Here is a 19,908-nt window from a genome sequence, read left to right on the forward strand (position 1 = left end):
TTTAATTTTTGCTTCCTCTACATTTTTATGTTCAAAAAGTAACTTTAAAGTATGAAGTCTACAAATAAGAATCTAACAATATTGAAAAAATTTAAAGAAAAAGAAAAAGCAAAGGTTGTTAGGACAGTAGTTTAGATACCTATCAAAGGTACAGAGTAGTTCTTAAAGGAATCAACATGTAATGCTGGACTGCACTTAACTACAGTAGTATTAAAATAATAATATAATAATAATAACCATAAACCAAAAACCTATAATGAACAAAAATAAAGAGAAAGGGATCCAAACAAACCACTATAGAAAGTCATCAATGTATAAGAGAAGAGAGCAGGAGACGAAGAAAGGAACAGAAAAGAACCACAAAAACAACTGAAAAATTATTAATAAAATGGCAATAACTTTACACCTATCAATAACTTTTCTGCATGTAAATGGACTAAATGCGTGAATCAGAAAACATATGGTGTTTGGATGGATTAAAAAAACAGATTTGTACATATTCTGCATAAAGAGACTCATTTCAGATTGAAAGACACATAAACTATAAGTAAAGGGGTAGAAAAAGATATTTCAAGCAAATGAAAACGAAAAAAAGAAAAGCTGGGGTAGCAATACTTATATGAGACAAAATAAACTCTAAAATAAAGACTGTACAAAAGACAAAAATGGGCAATATGTAGTGATAAAGGGATCAAATCAACAAGAGGTTATAACTCTTATAAACATCCATGCACCCAACATAAGAGCACCTAAATTCATAAAGTAAATATTAACAAACATAAGAGAGAGATCAACAATAATACAAGAATAGTAGGGAACTTTAATACCCCACTTATATCAACAGATAGAGATTCCAAGTAGCCTTAAATGACACATTAGACTAGATGAATTAATAAACATTTATAGCACATTCCACCTTAAAACAGCAGAAAACAATGATTCCAGGCAATTATCACCAATGGTGGCAAAAACCAGTAAGCGAAGAGCTAATGGAGAACTCAGAGTAGACAATGTGGCTGACAACATATGACCTCACAGATCAATCTTAACATCATAAAAGAAATTCAACCAGATATTATGAGTCCTTTGATGTGATACAATAGGAAATAAACATTATCACGTGTGAATCATTCTTACCAAAACTATGAATTGGATAAAACCAGTAGACCAAGCTATCAGTATAGAGGAAATACAAGGGAGAAAAGGACACATTAAATGATGCCACATGTATGTTGTCAGCAAAATACAAACTGTGGGTAATTCTGCACAATAAATGACCACATTTATTTAATGGATTATTGGTAAGAAAAAGAAAAAAGGAGAGTTACATATCAAAAGAGTCATATGAGACAGAGCAATCAATGAAATCTTATTTAGTTCCTGATTCCAACAAATCAAGTAAAACTTTTTTCTAGACAATTGAAAAATGTGAACACTGAATGAATATTAAGGAGCTATTGTAAATTTTATTTTTAGTTCTGATCATGGTATTATGGCTATGTTGTATAAAGTGTTCTTATCTTTCATAGATAAAACACTAAAAAATTTACAGATAAAATTATATGATGTCTAGGATTTGTTTTGAATGATCTAGTGTGGAGCAGGAAGAAAGTAGGTAGGAATATAAAGGAACTAGACAGACCATGTGTTGATAATTGTTGAAATTTTATATATACATGAAAGTTTCCATAACCAAAAGTTAAAATGTAAATATAAAAAAAAATAAACCTAATATTGATATAATACAAATGTTTTATTAAAATATTTTAGGAGGGTGGTAGAGAAGAAAAGTGGTTGTTCAACACTCAATCTTCATCTTCCAGATTAGAATACAAGCATATAACATTTAAAATTGATAAATCAGGAGTGTCCAGAGAAATTATAATTTTTGGAATATAGAGAAACAGCTAGCCTTGTAATAATATTCAATTTTTTTAAATTTTAAACACACACAAATTTGATAAAAACAAAAAATATTTTAAAATAAATATTAAACATCTTTTACTATTTTATTTTGATGGGATGAAGCCCATTAATTCTTATTATGAATTATATCCTAAATTGGCACTCATTTGTATCTTTAATTCTCTTTCATTTGTTCCCCATACCTGCCTAGTTCATTGACTTCATGTTATTATATCAAATATGATTTGAGTTCATTTACTTCTCTAACACCTCTGCCATCACCCTGGTCTAGGGCCTTATCAACTCTTATCTAGAACACTGTCTAGTCTCCTAACAGATTTTCTGTTTTTACTTTTGCACTCTCTGATCCGTTCCACACACAAAAGTCAGACTGGTATTTTAAAGATACTGAAAACAGAAGATATTGCACCTCTACATGGATCACTTCAATAGTTTTAGGACTGCCCTCCGAATAAATCCAAGGTCCTTAACACAGCCTCTGAGCCCTGCATCTTCAGTCTCCTGTTTATGTCTCCAGCATCATCTTAATACCACTTTCCCCTTCATTCACTTGAATTTGCACTTGCTTTATTTCTCAATTCTTAAACACTTTCTCATCATTCTCCTTGGTTATCTCTTAAGTTTTAGAATTCAACTTAAAAGTCGCCACTTTTCTTTCTCTCACCACCATACTAATTTTCTCCACAATACCTACCACTTTTCATTGCATTTTTACCTGTTCACTTGCTTACTCTTCATTTCCTCCACAGGCTGTAAGCTGCATGAGAGCAGGAACTTTGCTTTGCTCACTGTTGTATCTCCAGTAGCTAGAACATTCCCTGTCAGTGGGTCCTTAATTAATATTTATTTAACCAGTGAGTAAATGAACTGTGTAATAGGACAGTTTTTCTCAAACTTTACTGTGCGTACAATCACCGAGGAGAGATCTATTTTTTCAGGAGATCTGGGGTGGGGACAAGATTCTGCTTTTCTAACAAGTTTCCAGGTGATGCCAAAGCTGCCAGCACTTTGCTTACACTTTGGCTAAGCAGGCTAGACGGGGTACAAAGATGAGACATAGCAATGTTTGTCCTGTAGGAAATAGCTTATGATCTAGTAATGGAATTCCTTCATAAAAACAATCTAAGTCACCATGTACCACCTTCACTTTCATTTCATGGAAGACGTGAAACTATTGGAGACTGGGACAGTTGTTGACCTTATCCAACATTATCCAAAACTAACATGAGACTGCATCTGGCTTTAAAAAAGTTATTCACAGTGTTACAATAAGATGCAAAATTTACAGGAAGCAATTAGCAATTCAGTATATGGCAGTAGAGGTCCTTTTTACCAAAGAAATAAACATCCTGAGACAGACAGGTGAGAATTTGAATTTGATTTTGCCCCTGAGTAGCTGTGTAACCTTAAGCAGTCACTTATAGTCTCTGAACATCACATTTATCATGCATCAATTGGGGCAAATGCTACTCACTTTAGCAGTGTGAAGATGAAGTGAGGTATCACATACCAGTTAAACCACTGTGCCTGGCATGTGGTAGTCCTTGCAAAGTACCAGGTCCTCATGTTCCTTTCTTAGGTAGAACATTTTCCTCATAACACTTTCCCAGGGAGTGATAGAGAATCAATTTTTGAATGTTATGTTTGGCATCTTTAACATTTCAGATGGGACAAAAAGCTAGGAAAATAAAATAAATAAATATGTAGCATAAAAGTAGGCTTTTTGGTCTAAAGGAATCAGAAAAGCTAAGCTTTAGTCCAGGATTCAACGCAAACTAGATGTGTGATATTGGACAAGTTATTTAACACCTCTGGGCTTCTGTATTATTTCTAAATTATTGTATACACTTTGCTAAATACATCACTTATCTTCTTACAGTAAATCACTATTCTTACTTAAATTGTTTTATATATTTTGTTTTCTTTCAGAATATCAGCAAATTTCACAGAAATATTAAAATTGCAGAATCATTCAATAATTAGAACAAGAATTGAAAAAAAGTTATTTTCTTCCCTTCTGAAATATTTATTAAACACCCTCAAATGATATTATTAAGCTCTAAAGAAGTTCATGAAATCAATGAACTTAATTTTCTTACTTGGAGAACTTCCATCTTTTTTAGATTACACAGATATACACATTTTCCCTGACAGTAGAATTTGTTTTAGTTGTCATATATGATATTAAATTGTCATTATTTAGAATATTAAATTAAATAAAGCTTAAAAATACAAGAAAAAATAATTTGGAAAAAATATCAAATTAAATCTGTTACTTCAAAATAATTGTGATGTTTCAATGTAATAATGTAAAAAGTCAGTGAAGAGCTGCTTGAATACATTTGTGTAGCTATGTCTCTCTATTCACAGGCTGACAAATGAATCTGTGAATTGAAAACTATTGTTTTTATGCCTTTAATTCTCCCTCCCTCTCTTCATCATAAGTGAGTTTTGATTCTTTTGTGTGTCATTTCTCACACGCCTGCCCTTATACCCAATCTACTACTGAATGCTCATAGAATTAAACCATTGGGGTCACTTGGATTTAGCTAGATTCTCAAAGTCCCTGGCTTCACTCTTTTCATATAAACGCATTTGGTTTTATTCTTAATTACTTCTCTTTATCAATTTCTTACTGTAACATACTATTTGATCCTGGAATTTTACAAAGATGGCAAATTTAAACTTCTGCTGTGTGTGACACACCATTAACTACACAGAGACAGTCTGTATCTACTACATTAATATTTATTGATGTTTAATGTAATAATGACCCATCTGCTACTGCTGTCTAAGAGGCAGTTTCTATCTATAGGGATGGAAATTAATGACAGTCTGTCTGAGCTGCCTGATGTCAGACCTGGAAAGGTGTGAAGGATATTGTAAGAGCTGGATGACTGGTTAGAAGTTCGGAGGTAATATTCCAGTGGTTGCAAGCTTGGGATTTTTCATGAAGCTTTTTTGTTAACAAAGGCATTTTCTGATACTGAACAATTAAAAGGTAAAGAATTTGCTATTTCTGGGAAAGTATTGCTTATTTAGGAAAAGAGCAGACTTGAGATTAAATATATGGCTTTCTTCAAGGAAAGGCTAAAGGAAGAATGTACTATAATATCAATTTTCCAGATTGTTTAGAGAAGAAAATTGGGAAAGTGAAAATTTTGAAAATATTTCAAAATTATGTGAACAGTATTGAGGAACTATATCAATAAAATTATGATCTTTGGGGGTTATGTTTAAAAAAATTTTTAAGTAGGCTCTACTTCAAAATGCCATCATTAGAGCTATAAGAAATTTCTTGATTTCAGTGCTGAATTATTCTTTTCAGAAAATTTGAGAAGCAATGTGCACTCAACAGCTTCTAGTAGTTCTCATTGTGCCCTCTGTTGCACTAAGCCAACTGAAAGCTACACCCATTGAAAAGTTAATAACTTTAAATATCTTGTCTCTTTTGTAAAGTATGAGAAAATTAGAATTATTTACTGATATATAATTAACAGCCCTTGTGTCATCAGAGTTCTGACTAAATCATCCTTAAGAACAGCATATTAAGCTGTTCAACTATTTCTTGAATTCTGTGTTCTTTAAAAAGAATAATGAGAGTGACTGATAAATGTCTCTGATGGAACTTCTTTTTATTTTCCCCCTGATGGAACTTCTGACAGACAGGAATGAATAGTTCTAGGTTTTTTTTAAGAAATATACTACTGGAACTTAGAGTGGCAAAGTCAGAACATGAAGCAGGAAAAACCAAAGGGTAGCAATTTTTACTGTATTAACCTGATTCTTAAATAAACGGAAAAACTTAAAAATATATATTTTATATCAGGTGGAATTTTACTGTGTATTTTTTTTCTTAGAGGGCTCTGGTAATATCCAAAACTTTTACATCTCCTTCTGGAAAGTAAAATATATAGAAATAATTATGTTATTTTTACACTCATGACTGAGCCAAAAAGATCACACACTTGCCCAGCAACTTTTTCACACTCAGCAGAAAATATTTGCCTGGCAGAAGTCAGAGGGTAGTTAAAAGCATAATTACATGGGTTTTAAGCTATAGCCACTATGAGTTCCCTATAGAAATTCACACAACTCCACAGATGAATATTAAAAGCTGCGAGTAGGGACTCATTTTAAAACTGTTTTGAAAGCCCTTGAAATTGAGATGTTTTTAAAGAGAGACAATTTAAGAGTTATAGTTTGGCCTATATCATCGCTGGTTAAACTCTATCAAAGACAAGAATTTCCGTGTATCTGTGCATGTGTGTAAGTGGTCAGTAGCTTTAAACTAGTGTTTGTTAATAGCTGGTAGGCAGGTAAGGCTTGTCTGCCTGGGTAGTCGATGAGGAAAAACACCTGAAAGTAGGCCTATGGTGACTTTCACTAACCATTTCAGTTATCTTTTTCCATCTTAATGATAGTTTTTGGTAGAACTTTGTACATACTGATTACTATATTTACATGAAAAGTCTTGTTTATGGAAGCAGTTTCACAATTATGAAACTAATCCACATAAAAACTCTTAATATTTTTTTAAGTAGAATGATGGCCCTTCTAGCTAAGCAGTTTCACAATTATGAAATCAACCAACATAAAAGCTCTTAATATTTCTTTTAAGTAAAATGTCTCTTCTAACCAATGCAAATGAGATAGTATTTTAATTAGAATAATTTTAAATTCTGTTACAGTTTTTGAGAACAATTATCAAAAACCACTCAGACATTTAGCACATAGAGTATTTCACACTCTGTTACAGGCATTTGCAGGTCATATTGTGATAGATATTCCTTTCAACCTTCTCAGTCTTATTTATAATTCTCTTTATTGATTTAAATTTATTAGTTTGAAGTGTTTGGGTCAAATTCCAATTCCTGATGTTTTTCAGGAAACATTTATTGTCTTTCAGAATTTATTGTCCAATGTATGAAATATAGATTCATTCCTTGAAAGCATTACATCATTCTTTGACAATATACATGTTTACTATACATGCAAAGAAAAATAATTGAATAGATAGTATAAATAGTATTGATATATAGATGAGATAATTAGTCTCAAAGCAAGTTTCCTTTGCCTGAATAATTGGTTTGTCAACAAACTTATACTCAACTGATATCCAGTTCACCTGATTCTATAAAAAGAATTTTCTGTATTTGGGAGGGAATATGACAATATAAACCCTAAGAATCATAGATTTAAAAATATTTACTAACAGGGATGTCTATACAAAGATACAGATAATGAAGTACTCCCCACACAAAGTAAACACATAAAGATAAAATCCATTGCGTTTTGCCCAAGATATGTATATCCACTGGCTTCTGGACATAACTTCAGACCTACATCTCTTTCCTACTTTACACTTACCCTAAGTTTCACTAATATTTTGATTTCCATGGTACTGAAAAACTAAAACATTTCCCTACCTTTCCTAATAATCAGTGAAAAGAAAGCAATGATATTATTCTGTATCTATTTCCAATACCATTTCGAAAGCACATTGAAAAAAAATGTGGTGCAAAAATATAGAGTTGATATAAATAAATTCTATAAATAAAAACAAAAGTTAAAATTGAAATGAATTATTTGATTATAGATCATTACTGACTTACCTATAATACTATTATGCAATTGTTTCAGGTGGCTGAAAGAATGTGGTAAACATTAATACCATTGACATAAAAAGTTTTTTGGTTTTAACATTTCACCTAATCCATTATTAAAATTGTCGAAAGCATAGAAACCATGTAGGTGTCAGAAAGATGGTAATGTTTACATATTTATGCTAAGAGTAATAAAACTCCCACAATACAACAGTCAGAGTGTGATTACCTTTGAGACTTCATAATATTTCTGATTCAATGATTTTAGAAAACTTAAAAATTCACCTATACTGCTTAATTCTTGTTGGAAAGATGTGGGAAATTTTAGGTTACATAAATATTTCACATTCTAAGTCTTTCTTACATATAAGGAAATATATTCTTCAACAAGATTTTGAAGAATATAAGACAAAGATACTTTATTATTATTATTATTTAAAATATAGTTTGAACTTCCAAAGAAAATATCATATTGTGAAATTTGACATTGACTATAATGGAAGCTTTATTATATGGTTTCCTAGTCACAAACTGATTCTGCTGCATCTTCAAAATGTCAGAAAAAATCTTAGTCAGTCATCCAGCTGTTTCTAAACCAAAACATTGAGTTACCTATGCGAAAACGTTTCTTTGAAATTTTATCTATATGAGATACTTGGTGTTGCATAGCTGTATCCAATCTTGAGTCTAAATCTCTAACTTGTGGTATTTGATCCACGTTTCTAGTCCTCAGGTGGAAAAATAGAAATGCGACACTGCCATATATGCAATTCAGTGGCTAGCAAATTTTTTAGTCCATTCCAGCAACAATTTTAGTGTCATTCTCTCACTTACCAATGTGGGATCCAACACATATGGCAAGAGAAATACAGTTGAGATTTTAAATAAAAAAACGCTGACTGACTTACCCCTTTAGAAGTCAATGTACTTCTACAGTTCTTACTGTTTGAATATAAATACTCTAGTGATTTCCTGTATAATTTAACAATGCCTTTTGCATTGCTAGCCTGAATATTTGAATCTCTGTGTCACATGTTTGTTGCCGGTACACATAAATTGTCATGTTAAAAATTGTGTTAAATTTAATACTAACTAAGATCTTATAATAAAATGTCAGTCTTAGAAAATAAAATGTTTTTGCTATAGATGTTTATTTTTAAAACATTTTAAAAAGCCATTTATTTTGCCTATATCTTTATGACCCGAGTTTGAGAACAAAAGAGAAAATGATAGTTGGAAACTTGGTAAATTGTAAACAGCTAATAGTAGAGTTATGATTCTGAACATTAGAAACCCAGCAATTTTAAGTATCCTTGTTAAGCCATCCTTCTTTGCTTTAGATTCCTGAAATGAGATAAAATGCTGTTTTAAAAAAATTAAATCCTGCTCCTGCCTCAGTTGGAATATTCTTGTTTTTATTTTTTTCTTTTATGGTTAACTGAAAATTCTGCTGAGCAAATAAGCCCATATTTGATAGCCAGTCCCTTAAGGTCCTTCCCATGGGACATCAGACTACATCTGCATTGCTACTGTTCCCCTTGTCTATTAACCTTCTATATTTCACACCTCACACTCACTAACCTCCATACCTTTGCCCATGAAATTTGCTCACCTTGCAATATTCTTCCCTTACCCCCGGGAGTCTATATCCACATTCTCCTCAAATGCCACATTCTCTAAGGAACCTCTCATGATCCTTTCAACTTTCTTCTGAATTTACATAGACTCTGATCTGCATTACTTTTCTTATATCAGCTTATTCAAATATTTACTTAGTCACTCAACAGTTTTTACTGAGCTTATTTTGGTATTTGATGTTGTTTTAGTGGTTGAGTTTTTGAGAATACCTTGAAAATATTGTTTAAATAAATATATTTTATGAGTCGTGAACAAATGAATGAGCAAGTAAATTTTAATGTAAAGTTCAGATTTAATATGGTGTGATAAAGTTGATAGTGTGGCATCTTGTGCCCCCTTTGTAAAACAGAGATAATAATTGTAAAGTTTTATTAATTATTAAAGAGTAGGAATAAAATATGCAATGGCACATCTTTGGTGTTCAATCAGTGGTAACTATTATAGCCATGGTAACTGTACACGAATAAAGGAATGACCTGGTATAACAAAGGGCACTTTTGTTATTAATAGAAAATAAACAGGATTTAAAAAGAGAGGTGAGAAGCAAAAAGATATAGGTAGGCAACATAAGTGGACCCAAAACAATGTGGAAAAAAATTCAAAGGAACAAAAAAAAATAGAATAAAAATAATCTACCCAAATCCTAAATAGGATTTGTATCACTAGATACCTGTCCTGTTCCAATAACCAATGATGCAAAGGCACTTGTCTTATGCAATTGCTTCTAGAATTACAAAATGTTGACAAAACCATACTAGATATAGGTTCAGAAAAATCCACCCTCTTCCTTGTGGGAACATTTCTTTTGTTATTTAGAACAAAGGTTATAATCAGTAAGAAGTGTCATACAAATCCTAAAAGGGAAATAGAAGACAATATAGAAACAGCATATCTGGTAGAGTTTACCTGGGTTGTAAGTAGATTAGAAGAGTGAGAGCAAATTCTAAAATTCTGAAATGATCAAATTTAAGTGGCCACAAATGTTATCACATATATAGCAAACTATATGTTAAGAAATTTAATGCTTTTAAAAGTGAAATTATGGACAAGCATTATAAAAAAGGAAAATTAATTTTATAAAAAATTATAGACTTAAATAAGAAAAATCTCTTCATCTTCATAGGCATAATGCCCTGATTATCCTGTAAACATGTGAATATAGGGCCTATGTAATAGAAATGCTAAAATAATTAATATGAGCTTACATAAAGCCTAGGAGGCTGTGGTCCCACACACAGCTATAACTGTAATAAAACTGTATTCTGGTATGTGATAATTCATTTCCCTTTGTTCAATTCGTGCCTCCACTTTTGAAAATATGAATTATCTGAATAATCACCATGACAGGTCTTGAGCAGAAACCCAGTCCAGAATTAACTCCCATCACAATCTGTAATTTGAAATTCATTCTTTGGAATTTTAAGAATCTTTTAGTTTAAGAGTTTCTCATTGAAAGTCAAATTCTTCTTGAAAGGGAGATCTTTATCATTATTTACTAATACCCTAGTTGAAGTTAGTTAACAGCAAGCTAAGAACAAAGCCCCAGGAGAATGGAATAGGCAGGTACCTGACAACAAGAAAAAAATGGTGAAGGAAGGAGAGGGGTGATCTATAAGGAAAAGAAAAAGGAGAAAGAGCAGCGGAGAAAAGGCAAAAGGAGTTCTGGTTCGCTTACAATTTCTCCAGTCGGGTTTAGAGCCTACATACATTTGCAACCATTTTCTTGCACATAGCTAAGCATGATCAAGAATTTAAAGCACCAGTTCTACTCTGATTATAAAGAGCCTAAATGTTAATCTGAGTAGACAGGGTAGAGAAGGCTGTCGGGACAAAAGAGGGACAAGAGCAAGACAATGGAAACCATTTGCTTCTCTGAAGCTTCATCTGGCTTCCTCAGACTGTACTGCACCTTTAGGAACCCTCTTTTTTCAGAATCCTCCTGCAGAAATGCACTGAAAAATAAAAGAGGCTATGAAACAGAACCACACCCTTTGAGTTCCAGGAAATTCAAAATCAGTTTCTGGAACTGAGGCTATAATAAGTGTCTGTCTCTACCAGGAGATATGCTCTAAGTGTGGTCAACTTTCATAGTATTAAAGTAGAATTAAGCATTTAAAGGATTCTCTACTGTGCTGTCAATGAGCAAAAAAATCAATAGGACACTGAGAGCTACTTCAGTCAGACCACTGGGATAGTGGCAAGAACAGGGTTTTGGAATCAGGGCAGACCTTTTTGAGAACCTGGCTCTTTTTCGAAAATTTATATCCATTTCTTAACTTCTTTTACCCTCAATTCCTTCATTTATGAAAAAAATAATATCTGCTTTATAAAAATATGAAGATAGAGGTAATGCCTGAAAAGCACTTAGTATATAATAATACATGGCAATACAACGGTTAGTAAATTTTAGCTGTGATTATTATTAACTAAAATACTAGGATATAGCATTGACCAAAGCATGACGGGATAAAAATAATTACACAGCTTCATTACTTTATTAACCCCACCTTGATTCTCAGACTTCTGAGTAAAAAACAAGAAAAAAGTAAACCCACAGGTCGAGATGTTTGGGAGATTCTAAAAGCCACAACTGGTAAAATGCCACAAGTGTATGATTAGTCTTTTAGGATGTGTTCAAATGCAGAAAAGACTCTTTTATGTTTTGTCATTGCAAACACCATCACACAGCAATCTAATGTGGCTATTTTGAGACATAATGTACTGAAACTCTTTAATATCTTTTGAATCTCATACATCTCTAGTACATGTTGCTCTTTTGCTATATTTGAATTTAGGAGCTGAATCACCTAAAATGGATAATGCAGTGCTTTATTACCAAAAATGATCTTGGTCACTGTAACCAGTAATTTGAGGTAAATTGTCTTTCATCTATAATACAGGAAGGCATCAGCATATATTATTTATATATTTTAAAAAGTTATAATTATTATAATTACATTTTATTGTTTTTATCTAGAATTTGTCTCTGAAAAGCTTAGGTATTATTACCACCTACACACTTTCTTTTTAGTCTTTTCTAAGAATGTATATTTAAAACCTATTTTAGCCTACAGAAATACCCACAAATGTGACCATAATTTCAGGTGAGACTTATTATTAACAGGTTAAGATCCAATATTGACTTAAGAGGTTAGCAAATGATCAGAGTCTCAACTGGAAAACAGCTCTCTTTTCTTCCATATAAATGTGACAAAAGATACTATAGCAAAATCAAAGATATGTTCACTATTCAAGTGTATATTTGTGACATTGTAGTTTATGCTGAATTTAGATATTAAGTAGTCCTACCAACTAGCCCTATTTAGTTAGCATGGGCTTTAATGCTAAGATTTACAGCATAAAGAATAGGAATGCATAAACCATAAATGACATAAGTGACATCAGAAAATAAAGAAAAAAATAACACATAGATAGAAGAGAAAATGGATAGAAAAAGAAACCAGGACTTCTTCAAAATGAGGTGCCTCCTGTGAGATTTTCATAGTCATATTTCATGTGCTGTTTTTTTTATTTTAGAATGCAAATAAAATGTAGACTGTTTCACTGGATCGCCATATTGTATTCTCATAAAAATAAATAAAATCGCAGATTGTTACTGTCAAAAAAATTTCTAATTTGTAAGACAAAAATATTGGTGAACCAGGACAGTGTAGAGCTCAGTTTACATTCTCTCATTCTTTGCCTGCATTATCAACATTTCCATCATATATTTGGATGACGTTTTGGAACACCCAAGCTGTTGCAGCCACATTTAAATTAATTCTCACTTTTTAAGCCCTCAAAGCCTAAATATCTCTGATGTTTCATAGGCTGCTAAGGGACCATCTAGGCGGATTTCGTTGGACTTCCTAGAATTAATTCAAATAGGAGATTCTTAAATCTTCTATTTCTAGATCCTTAAAAGATTAGACAACCACATGGCATATAATAAAAAATGAGATAAATAATGTATAGTGCCTGTCAGAGAGCCTGACACATTGCAAATTTCAATAATTGGTGGCTCCTATTACCTTTTTGCTAGATAAAGTAATAGAAAAGTTGTCAAGCTTAAGCTTCATCTTGTCCTCGTTCTGATTCTAAGTACTTGCATTAAGTTAGCACCTAAGACATTTGTACTTTCTGTACTCATTTCAAATATGAGAATTGTAACTCTATTTATTTCCTGTCTTGAAGATTTTGAAGATTTAAAATGCTATATAAACTTCTGAAATTATTATTATCATTATGATAAATGATAAGTTCTACTTTAAAAAATCTCCCTTTATAGAGTAGTCCAAATTTGATTCAAATGCTTTGACTGCCCTTATCAATTCCTTTTCTGTAGAATTGGTGTGAAGAAATAGTAGAGATAAAAAATTTATAAAATGGAGTCACTTTAACCAAGCTGCTAAAATTACTAACGTTTTGAAGGTTGAGACATAAAGAAACAATTCTATTCTTGTCCTAACACTCCTGGAAACTTAAACTTTTGAATTATCCAGTCTTGTGTCAATGCCCAGTTATACATCAGTTCTTTGTGTGTCAATACCTGGCTGGACCTACACCAGACCTCCAGATAACCTTCTAATTAGCCCCTGAAGCATTCACATATGCAGATCGCATGATATCCATCTAACATCCATTACCCAGAATGCCAGACGTGACCAGATTTTTTGGCACCCATCTTCCAAACCACCTACATTCACCATCCAGACAGCTTGACATCTAACTGATAACTGTCCTGAACTAATCCTAGGGCTAAGAATAGGAGACTGATAATTCTCAATAATGTACTTTTTACTAGAAGAACTTTTAATATTTCTTTTTTCTTTAGAACATTTCTGGGTTTTTGCCTAGCTGGGTTTCCATTTCACAAACCCTAAGACCTTCAATCAAATCTTTATCATTTATTTCTGGCCGGAGCCTCCAGACTCTTTTCGAGTTTGTTCGACAGATGACATGCCTCTAAAACTAAATCTATTATCATGATTTAAAAGATATTTCCAGGTTAAATGGAAAAATATCTATGTGTAGAAAATATATAAGTAGAAAATATTATGTATGTGTAGAAAATATTTAAGTAGAAAAATTAGCAATAGTATAGCAAAATGAAGGGAGTGTTGCAGGAAGGCAAAATCATAATTCCAGTGTCTTTCTGAGAAGACCGATGTTTACTGAAAGGGATGTGTTATTGAAATTCAATTTGAAATAATCCACCCTTGTTCTCGAAAACAATATTTACATTAGAAATGGACTGCAAGTGCAAATGCCTTGAACAAAGAGGATTTATGTGGAGATATCAGAAAATAGTCTTATTCTTCTCCCCCCATTGTCTATCATATTCATTTTATGGGAATCTCAAACAGGTCTTACTACTTTCTGTTGACCTTCAAAAGAAAAAAAAGCCTTCCAATAATGTTTAGTCCCACAACAAGTTTCAGTTCTGGATTAATATATCTAAGTAACTTTGAACATCATTTAAATTTTAGTTTCTTTCCTCTCACTACAACATATTCAAAGCCTTCAGTTGGGAAAACCCAGATTGTTTCTCTATTTTCTTTTCCAGTTTCTCCCAACCTCTTCCTACTTCAATACACTCAGCTTTTGCCCAAAGCTAAACAAGCTGCCTCTCTTTCCTCCAGAGTCGAAACTTGTGAGGGAGGAGTTAAAGAGGCAGAAAATGTCATCCTTTCCTCCTTTCGCACGGACAGATATTTACAACTGACTCTCATGGCTGCTTTTACAGATCTTTGGATAGCTCCCCTTTCATTCATGATCTCTCACCCGACGTGTCCTTGGCAGAGTAAATGCACCAGGTACCTCATCTGACTAGTCATACACAATTTCTCCTTTAAATTTAGATATGCTGCATACACTTTTAGCCTCTTTTGAGGTCTCAACACTATTCCATATAATCCAATCAGTCTATATCTAAGACAATCCCCAAACTAGGTCCAGCTGACCCATAAAAAAGTGGGGGGGGGAGGACATGGCGCTACTTTTAAAATAGACCCTCTCTTCCTTCTACTTCCTGGCAGGCGGATACACCCACAGCCTTCTACCCTTTAGACTTCTTAAGTAGCAGTCAGACACCAATTCCCTGTGACCTCCAAACTACAGAGGACAAATATAAAGCACTCTAAGCAAATTTTAAGTCAAACTCACTAGGCTTCAGATGAGGAGAAAGAATACCTCATCTTGTCTTGAAATTGAAAAAGATTGTAGATAACTGCCATACTGCCATAAGAGATATTAAAACCTCTGTGACACTAACCTGATTAAAACAGTAAGTCATGAGCAAAAAAAGAAAAGAAAAAGAAAGAAAAAAATATAGGCAAACAAGTCACTGGTACAAGTCACCATAACTAGACCCAGTATAAATGAAAATGTAATGCATGATAAATACTTCTTTAGTAGTTCATAAGAACAAAATACAACTTAGTTAAAGAATTATCTTGATATCATAATTAGACCTCCATATGAAAGGAAAATAAAGTGATAGTCCTGGATAATATCATGTTTGAAAATAAAAAGAGCAATGGATTAAAAACTTTAATGTAAAAAATAAAAATATTTGAATAAAATAAGAAAATGTTATGGTCAGGAAAAACTTTAAAAAGACAAAAACCAAGAAATTATAATGGGAAAAAAATTACAGTTGACTTCATAATACAAATTACACAAAAGCAAAAAAATACCATTAAAAAAAGACATAGAGAAAATGTTTGAAATATATATGAGGCAAGGGTTTATATCTCTAATGTAAAAAAAAAAAAAAACTCCTACCAAAAAAACATAGGTATGAACTAAGGTTTTATAAAAAAGGAGATGCAAATAGACTAAAAGATTTATTAAAAGCCTTTTATAAAAGATGCTAACTCTCACTAAAAGCCAAGAATATGAAATTCAAAACAACACAACATCTTCATTTTTTTCATATAATAAATTAACAAAATTTTTAAAGATTTAAAACATCTAAGGGACTAGAAAACTGGTAAGATTGTGAATTGCACTACACATTTTTTTTTTTTTCTGGTAATTTCACTTTTGGAAATTTATTCTATAAAAATAAACACATTTATTTCTAAGGATATATAGATCAAGAATAATTTAGATCTATGTGCCGACCTAGAGGAATGTCCATAGTACATGGTTAAATGAAGACAGCAACAAGTCAGATCATGTGTATAATGATGACCCTTTTCTTGTGAATAAAATTAGAGGGAGGAGTATATGTATATAAAAGCATAAAACATATATGTTTTATATTTTTTTTAGATGAGCATTAGAAAAATCTAAAAAGAAAAGTACCAAATTGACTTTTTTCTTTTAAACTTTTGTGTTATTTGGTCTTTTAAAAAAAATAACTTTTTCAGTTTTGAATTTTGAAAGAAAACTCTAATAAAGTGTGTGTGTGTGTGTGTGTGTGTGTGTGTGTGTGTGTGTGACTCACTAGGATTTCAGGGGAGAGGGAAAGGGATATGGAGAACACAGGACTTAATCAAAACTTGAAGGATAGACTTAGAGGAACTGGCGAAACAAAGAGAGGTTTTCAGGCTATGGACAAAATAGGAAGAAAACATCATCTGGAATCATTCAGACTCCTTTCCAATACTTCAAACTACTTGTAACTACATATGGAAAAAATCAAAGTATATACCCATATGTTTGTTTGTGTTTGTGAAAAACTAATATTATTACTCTTACACAGTCTTGCATTAAATAGAATTGTTGTCACAATCAGGAAATTATAGACAAGTTAATTAGAAAACTCAAAGGGTCTTATGTTTATAAATGAGTTTTAAATCTACCTTAGATATTTTTCCAAGCCAAAGTGACTGAATTGCAACCCACTGTAACCCAAATGAATGAATTTCTCTTACCTTAGCATTGACTATCCTCTCTATTCTCTGCTGTTTCAATAGTATAAGATCATCAGATATTTTTAAAATTATACATTGAGTAACCAATATAAACAAAGCTCTGTACACATGTAAGCTGGAGCTTCTTGCTCTCTAGAGTATCAGAGCTGCAAATAAAGAGATCTTTGTTTATATAAGTTTTAATCCTTTTATAAAGTTTCTTTGGCTCTCAGGGTTGCATAAATCAGGTTATAGAAAAGATTAGTCACTTGGAACCAGAAGCTCCTCCTTGTGGGTTTAGATTTCTTTTTTTAAACAGTTAACCTTTATGTGGCTGTGGCTTATACAGCAACATCAGATCAAAAGGCAATAGAAAAATTCAGTTAATGAGTAAGTTACTTAACTTGCTGAGTCTCAGTTTTCTCAATTTTTTTTTCTTTTGTGATTAAGAAAAATTTGGCAAGTCTTTTGTAAATCAAAGAATTACTGGTTTATTCACTAGTGAACTAAGATGCTTAAAAAATTGAGTCTGAGTTCAATTTTCTGTGTAGCTGTGTAACTTAAAAAAGATGATAGCAAATAAAAATAGACTTGTTAACATAGGGTGGTTATAGACAGAAACATTCAGTTCTATAGGGTGGCACCAATATCTTATGGCGGGGGGCAGGGGTGGGAAACACCAACATTTTTGTACAGTAGAGAAAACTGTCTATCTATCAGTTATTCTACCAGTAACTTGTTGACTGGATTGGATGAATGAAAAAATTAAGAGGCCTTGCCAGGTCCTGAAGTGGTCATATCCAGTTGGAATTTGGGATTGACTGGAAAAGATAGCTTGGGTTGATATTTTAGAGGGGGAAACAAGATACTGAGGGTATGGAATGTTTAAAAGCACTGGCTGAACTCAGATGTAGCACTGACTAGCTATGATCTTGAAAAAGTTCATTAGCCTCACATTTCTAGTCTAAGCTATGGGATAATTACAGCATTTACCTCATGGAATTGCTGAAATTATTGTTTTTTCATTCAACAAGTATTTGCTGAGTGCCTATTGCATGCTAAATACTATTCTAGGTGCTAGGGATATAATAATGAACAAAATGGTCTAGATCTCTACCTCATAGATTTTGTTTATGCCGATTGAAGGAAAAGAAGAAAATAAACACGCCAGCATAATGAGATTAAGAGGGAATCTTTTTCCTTCAATGGACTTATTTAATAAATATACTTTAAAAGCTGTGAGGAATGCGTGCGTGCGTGCGTGCGTGCGTGTGTGTGTGTGTGTGTGTGTGTGTGTGTGTGTGAATGCTTAATAACCAAACCAGTTAGGATTTTTTTCTACAATGTCTTTTTTCTGCCCAAGATAATATTTAATAATTCTCAGATATTGTACTGCTCCTCAGCCTCTGAGGGTGAGATATCTTTTGCTGTTTTCAACTGTTTAATTTGAAGAAGGATGGGCACATCTGCCCATCCTGCTGCCCTGTGGGCAAAACCTGAGAACCGCTTAGAAAGCGGACAGAGGGTGGGGGCAGATAGTGGGGAGGAAGTGCTCTGATCCCACCTGTCACGTCACTCAGAGTGGAAATGGAAATTCCAACCTTTCTTTTCTCTCAAGAAGCCCCACGAGGAAGCTCCCTTCCTAAAGGTGGAAAAAAACAGGCACGGTGTATTCGGAGATTGAAGATTGGTGTAGTTGGGACTATACAGCTAGGATGCTAAGCAGAGGCCAGATCACATACAGTGCTCTGTGTGCAGCGAGGAGTTAAGATTGTATTCTGTGGGCATGAAAAGCCAATAAAGGATGTGAGTAGGGCAATGACTTGATCAATTTCTGTTTAAAACAAAAAAATTTGGCTGCTGTGTAAAGAAAGGGCTGAGCACAAGAAGCAAGAGCGGAGGCAGAGACCCTAAATTGTCACCAAAGAAATATCCCACTCCTTTCCTTGAGTTTGAAAATCCAGTGTGGTCTGTGTCATGTTGAAGATGCTGGTCCTGTAAGTTGCCGTATAAAAGCTCTCGGCAGACATATGAATCAGGAAAGCAGGCTGTGAAGATACATTGGTTACCCTTTTAGTCTTTGTTTTTTTACAGAATGCCAAACTGCAAAATGTGAGCTTGTTATCCACTCTAAAAAACAGGATAATAAAAGAAAATGTCCTAAGATCCTAAAGTTATCTTAAAACAATCCTTGAATGGCTGGTAGAATAAAGCTTACTTTTGCTTTCAAATAGCTTCAAACTTATTAATACACAGATGGTGAAGGTATAAACAGTTTGCAGATCACCCCCAGATAGGCATCTTAGGGTTCTGAAAGCACTGATAAACCCCACTCCCCAATAAAAACTGAGACGCTTTTTAAAAACTATTTTTTATTGTTTGCTTTTCCTCAAATCCTCATCTCAAACTTTCAACTCTGGAGATAGTGTTCTCCGATAATAATTCCATTATAACAATTCCAGAGTCTGGATCATAGAACTCTGTTTCTTCTCACATTAGAAGATGTGGCAACTGTCGGGGAATAACATGAACGGTAAGGCCTGACCTAAATACCATTTTACCACGCTGATGAGCCTGCTGTGTTGATACTCCCACTGTAAGATAAAAGAGTCATCATTGGATGGGTGGTATATAACGCGGTTTCATAAACTGTCTCGGGGTCAAATCTGGCCTATTGCCTATTTTTGCAATTAAAGTTTTACCGAACACAGCCATACTCTATCATTTAAATTTTACCTGTGGCTGCTTTCATCACTGCGATAACAGATTTGAATAGTTGTGACAGTATCTTATAGCCTGCAAAGCCTAAAATATTAACTATTTAGCCCTTTACGGAAAAAAAAAATGCTAACTCTTAATGTAGAACAATGCTTCTG

General features: G+C 33.0%; 2 protein-coding genes across 2 annotated transcripts in view; one reads left to right on the forward strand and one right to left on the reverse strand.

Annotated features, from left to right (window-relative positions):
* The window catches only part of SLCO1A2 (solute carrier organic anion transporter family member 1A2), a 71,709-nt gene extending 54,503 nt beyond the window's left edge, over positions 1-17,206 (reverse strand). Inside the window, exon 1 of the mRNA XM_006912669.3 lies at positions 17,054-17,206. The gene's annotated coding sequence lies outside the window, so the exon portion shown is untranslated. The remainder of the gene's footprint in view (positions 1-17,053) is intronic.
* IAPP (islet amyloid polypeptide) lies at positions 5,270-8,448 on the forward strand. The gene is given in 2 exon segments (XM_006912670.1): positions 5,270-5,349; positions 8,259-8,448. Coding segments are annotated over 2 exon segments (270 nt in total).
* Positions 17,207-19,908: the final 2,702 nt, after the last annotated feature.

This window comes from Pteropus alecto, unplaced genomic scaffold, assembly GCF_000325575.1.
Source record: "Pteropus alecto unplaced genomic scaffold, ASM32557v1 scaffold103, whole genome shotgun sequence".
Classification (NCBI taxonomy): domain Eukaryota; kingdom Metazoa; phylum Chordata; class Mammalia; order Chiroptera; family Pteropodidae; genus Pteropus; species Pteropus alecto.